Raw genomic sequence first — 5,060 nt, forward strand, 5'->3', positions numbered from 1 at the left:
TGTACTTTACACACATGACTTTTTTCTCATACAACACATGGGAAATTTTATTAAAATACCATCACAATTTTTTATATGAATTTGCCATGGCAATTTTGTTCATAAGTTGAGTTTACTTTACATACATGGAATTTTTCTCATACAAAACATGTCAAATTTAAATAAAATGCCATGACAATTTCCACTACACCACGCACTAGATTTCCCTACCAATGTGTGTTGGGAAAAGTCAATTTTGCCAATAGATTGTTGGTCGAGAAAACTTCTATCTAACTGTTAGTCGGTAATACTGATGTATTGTGTTTAATCGTCGGCCGGCAATACTTGAATGTTTCACGTTGGACTATCGGTCGGGAAAGCTTACATCTCCATCAGACGGTTGGTCGGGGATTAATGCCGACCGACTGCTCATCGCCAATTGGGCCGGCCCGTCTTTGCGCGCGCGGGCCAAAAACTTAGCGCCAAGCCTCCTTCCTATTTTTTGATTCGGCCTTCGATAGGTGCCACGAGCCGACGACCAAATCCAAATCCCCCAAACCCCTGTTTGGTAAACACTTGGGCAAGGGCATGGGAGTTTGCATAAGGGTGTTTATGAAGGGATTAGGCATGGGAAGTAGATTTTTACTCCCATTCCCTTGTTTGGCATATGATGGGAATTGATGTGGGATAAAACTCCCCTCACGAATTAACAGAGTACCCCCTGGGAAGAAATGAGTGGGAATTGGCTTCCCCAACTCCCAGTCCCCTTCCCACTTAAACTCCCATTCCCTCTAATCAAACAGTGGATTTTTAATCTCTTTACCCCTCAACTCCCATTCCCCATCTCTAATTCCCCTGAACCAAACACGCTGTGAACCAAACACGCTGTAAATCCTCTCACGCAGTCCCTCCGCCGCCGCCCGCTAGCTAGCCGCCCGCACGCCGCCGACCGCCCACCGTCTCCACCACGCCGTCACCTGTCTCCTTCATCCTCCTGCACCCCCATTGCTTAGGCCCCGAACACTACTAACCCTGTGCTAGAGTTCGGGGAGAGGCCAAGGCGCGGTGGTGGACGGCGCCATCCCTCTCAGATCCGGGGCTGAGAGAGGGAGGGGGGGAGGGAGGGAGGGAGAAGAGGTGGGTCACCTGCGAGAGAGATCACTCGCGCCCTCGCTCGTCAGTCGTCACCCAGGGGCCGCCACCACCGCCACCATGCCATGGGCTTCCTCCGATCTGCGCTCGCCGGTTCGTTCGAAGAAGGATCTGGTCGTTGACTGCTGGTGATTCCCCTCCCACCGGTGGTGTGTGTTCTTTTCACTCTCCTCTCCCTCTCCACCCATTCCCAATCGGTGCTGCCGTTAGTTGATTTATTTGCTTTTCCCTTTTCCGTTCAGATCAGCCATGACTTGGAATAGTACTTCTATCCAGCAAGCATCGTTTTGGATGTGAGTTCGAGCTCAAGCAACAAGCAGAGCATCAAAAACAGGGGCTCTATCTGCTAATGGGGTAGCCGACAATGCAGTCTAAGAGGTACATCTCGTGTGATTTCTGGATATGAGAACTTGAGAAGAACAAGCTTGATGCTATTACTGAAAAAAAGAATCTATGCTACAGGTATTCCTTTCAGTAGTGTTGCAGGAAACCTAAATTAGCTACTATTTTTATGAACTGATTGTGATTGATTTGTGAACTTTAGAGCTTGTGAGTTGTAGTTTATGTGCTATGTGTGCGTTGCCAGACTATCATATTATGCTATGCGTGCCTGAAGGTCAATACAAGGGTATTCATCATATGAAAATTCATTACTTTTTATATACACACACACACACACACACACACACACATATATATATGTGTGTGTGTGTGTGTGTGTGTGTGTGTGTGTGTGTGTGTGTGTGTGTAGAAAAAGTATCCACATATCTGTGCTTTGAGATGAGGGACAACGCTGAGAACTAGCTTCAGGTTCCACAAAGACTTCTATTTAAGCATTGTAGAATTCTGGCAAGCATAAGACTATATTAAACTTAGTTCAGTTTTTCTGGAATGAAGATAAATTACATATCTAGCAGTTTGTATTTATACAGTCATGCTTCTATAGATTTTACAGTTTTATTTTCTCTTTAAATTTGATTCAGTAGTTCTGTAACTTCCAGAATAGTTCATGTATCCCATATTTTCCCAGGATTCTTCTTTGCATCCCGTACACTTGGACGGAGTGGGAGGCCGCCGCAGCGATGCTGGACTCGGAGCCCAAGCCATCCCACGCCGCCAACAACTTGCACCTCTTCGCGGAAATCACCACAAGTGTGATGTCTGTATAGAAAATCAGTACTTTCTTGGTTCATATCCTATCTGAAACTTGGAATGTTTATTGTTAGGCACAGCTTGACTTTCACAGTAGCCTGCATATTCTTCTGCTCACAAACAAGGCAGAACATGCACCATAGAATGCTGGGAGAACATAGATTTATTTTGCTCTTCGTACTTTTATTAGATAAGCCACATTGCAAGGAGAATATGGATTTATGTTGCTCTTCCTACTATTATAAGATAGGCCACATTCTTTTTGTTTCATTCATGCCTTTGTTGCTGACAGTATGGTTGTGTAAATTCAACATTGATTTTTAATGTTAGTACATGATTTACAGAAAACTGGTATTCATATTACTTGAGATGTTGCAGGTACTGGCAGTCTGATGCCTTCAGAATTGGCTCTCAAAACTTTCAACCAAGATTAGAGCTAGCGTGCAGTTTGCAGTTTATAGTCATACTCATACTCAATGAGTCCCTACCTCGGCTTCTGGGCAAGATATTCTTTACTTTTAGGTAAGCTCTAATTTGTAAAGCATTATTGCAGCTTTTAGAAACTCTGAATCTCAGATTTATTGAGATATCAAAATACCAGTTTGAGATTCATCGAGATAAGGAGATCTTATTCGACCATGTAATTTAAATCTTATTCCAATGAGTTTTGTTGATTGTCGTTTTTAACAATATTACTCAACTTATGGTTACTTCCCTTTTTTTAGTTCAGCGCCATTCTTTTCTCTTATTCGTTTTGGTAAAAAGAAATATCTTACGTGCTCCTTTTGTAAGGATGCATGCTGACGTGTGCACATCGTTTCTAGCTTGTTTTGGTGCATCTTTTATTCTGCTTCAGCTGGTTAGCCTGAATCCTCCTGTTTCGGTTGAATAGCAACCACTATTGTTCAGGAATTTTGAGTGGCGCACATCCTAGTATGGTGAGAGGCAAGCCGACGACCGGACATCATTTGTCAAGGTTTGTGCACATTGAAAACTCTTGCTGCGGATAGGAATGATGTTCATTGCAAACTGATGTAGCTTCTTAATATGCATACTATATTAGATTGATCCTTTTGAATTAAGTTGATGTAAAATTATTTATTGAACCCAAGCTTGGTAATGCTACTAATTTGAATGCTAAAATTATTCAGGTAACTGTAGTTAGTGGATAAGCAGGTCCCTTTAAAAAGAAGGTTGGGTTTTCTTATTAGTTTTTGGCAATTTTGCAATGAGAATGGTTTCACAAACTGTAGACTGTTCAGAATGAGATGCTGGCAGTAACACAAATGCAGATGAATCAATGATTTATATATTACAGAATTAATTTATAAACACAAATAGATGCTTCAAACTCTTCTGCTACCTCAAGATCATGCGCACTCCAATTTTTTGCCTATGCCAATAGAGTAATATATCTTATTTTTAAAGAGAAGAAACAAATGGAGATGGTAGGCCGGCTGGGGTGATCTCTGTTGACGCTGCCTCTGGCAGCACCTCTTCTTCCTCTCACATCTCTCTTGTGGTTTCTATCTTCTCTCAATAACACAAGGACACGCACACCAGGGCAGAAAACACACACACAAACACTTCACCATGGAGAAAACTAACTTTGCCTTGTCTCCTGGTGAAAAGCACATATGCTTCATTTTTCCTCGAGCCCTCTCAGCCTCTTTTCTCTTTTCTCATTGTAACTTATATATACATAGGGAGCTAACCTTCACGCACCACTCAGGCACCACATCCGGCCACTAACGTCACGTCTAGGCACTAACTCACGCCCACTCACACAACTAACTCCATGCACTTGGTAATCCCTACATGCATGCATGTCCACTTGCGCAGCTCCACTTAACGGCCACACACCTGGTCAGCAGCCATGCAGCTAACAAACAAACTAACTTGCCTATTCTCCTCTAGCTGATATTTGTCCAGCCATTCCAGTCGTCAAGCGCCTTGCCGCTTCACAGGGCGTGCTGCATCGCACAGCACCGCGGCTTCACACCGCCATCGGCATCTCACCATGCGCGCCGCATCGCACGGCAGCCCGGTATCTCACCTCCTCCGCCCACTCGATTTAAGCTTCGACAACTATATTCTCGTAGACCATCTATGTTACATGCATAACGAAAGCAAAATAAGTACGCGGAGACAAAATATCGAGATTAGTGCTAACAATCTCAACCGAGGATCAACGTTACTATTAACACATGATTATTGAATTCTCTGTATTTTTTACTATTTATATTTTTGAGAATGCGATGATCCTGTATGTTGATTTTGGTACTGTAGTATAGTTTCTAATAGTGTATTATAATTGTGAATTGATTAACTTTTGCAGGAAGCAAACAGAACGACTACACTCACAAGGAACCATGAAGCCAACGATCCACGTCAACTAGATGTTTTAGCTTTCATTTTGTACAACTGATGTCTCATACTTGCATCTTTTGGCTGTCCTTTTGTAAACCTGATGTATGGTGTCTCAGTGGTTTTGTTTAGAAAAGATTGAAATGTATGTATGTGCCAATTACTTAATGGAATAAAAAATGTTTGATGGTCCCGATGTGAGCCTGATGTATGGTGTTTGGGTGATTATGCTTAGAGCACATTAACTATATGTATGTGACAATCAGTACCATATGTTAATTGAAGTTGTGGTTGGCTAAACAAAATGCTAATGAATTGTTGTTCCGCAAAAGAAAACCCCATCTGATTGTTGGTTGGCAAAAGAAACCCCGTCTTGTAGTCGGTTGGGAAAGACTAATGCTAGGCCCAAC

The 5,060-nt window shown here is 42.5% G+C and overlaps 1 protein-coding gene across 5 annotated transcripts; it reads left to right on the forward strand.

The window, feature by feature from the left end:
- The first annotated feature begins 881 nt into the window (after window positions 1–881).
- On the forward strand, window positions 882–4,851 carry LOC119302882. Of its 5 annotated transcripts, none has more exons than XM_037579930.1 (6): window positions 882–1,282; window positions 1,379–1,593; window positions 2,162–2,307; window positions 2,662–2,805; window positions 3,176–3,259; window positions 4,622–4,851. In XM_037579930.1, the coding sequence occupies exons 2-6, from the start codon at window positions 1,585–1,587 to the stop codon at window positions 4,680–4,682; spliced, it is 444 nt and encodes a 147-aa protein (XP_037435827.1). In that variant the 5' UTR covers window positions 882–1,282; window positions 1,379–1,584; the 3' UTR covers window positions 4,683–4,851. The 5 variants fall into 5 exon arrangements, with proteins under 5 accessions (XP_037435827.1, XP_037435824.1, XP_037435825.1 ...); XM_037579927.1 differs by having other exon boundaries at window positions 882–1,280; window positions 1,374–1,593; XM_037579928.1 differs by having other exon boundaries at window positions 882–1,259; window positions 1,374–1,593.
- The last annotated feature ends 209 nt before the right edge of the window (window positions 4,852–5,060 follow it).

Source organism: Triticum dicoccoides, chromosome 5A (assembly GCF_002162155.2).
Source record: "Triticum dicoccoides isolate Atlit2015 ecotype Zavitan chromosome 5A, WEW_v2.0, whole genome shotgun sequence".
NCBI classification, from domain to species: Eukaryota; Viridiplantae; Streptophyta; class Magnoliopsida; order Poales; family Poaceae; genus Triticum; species Triticum dicoccoides.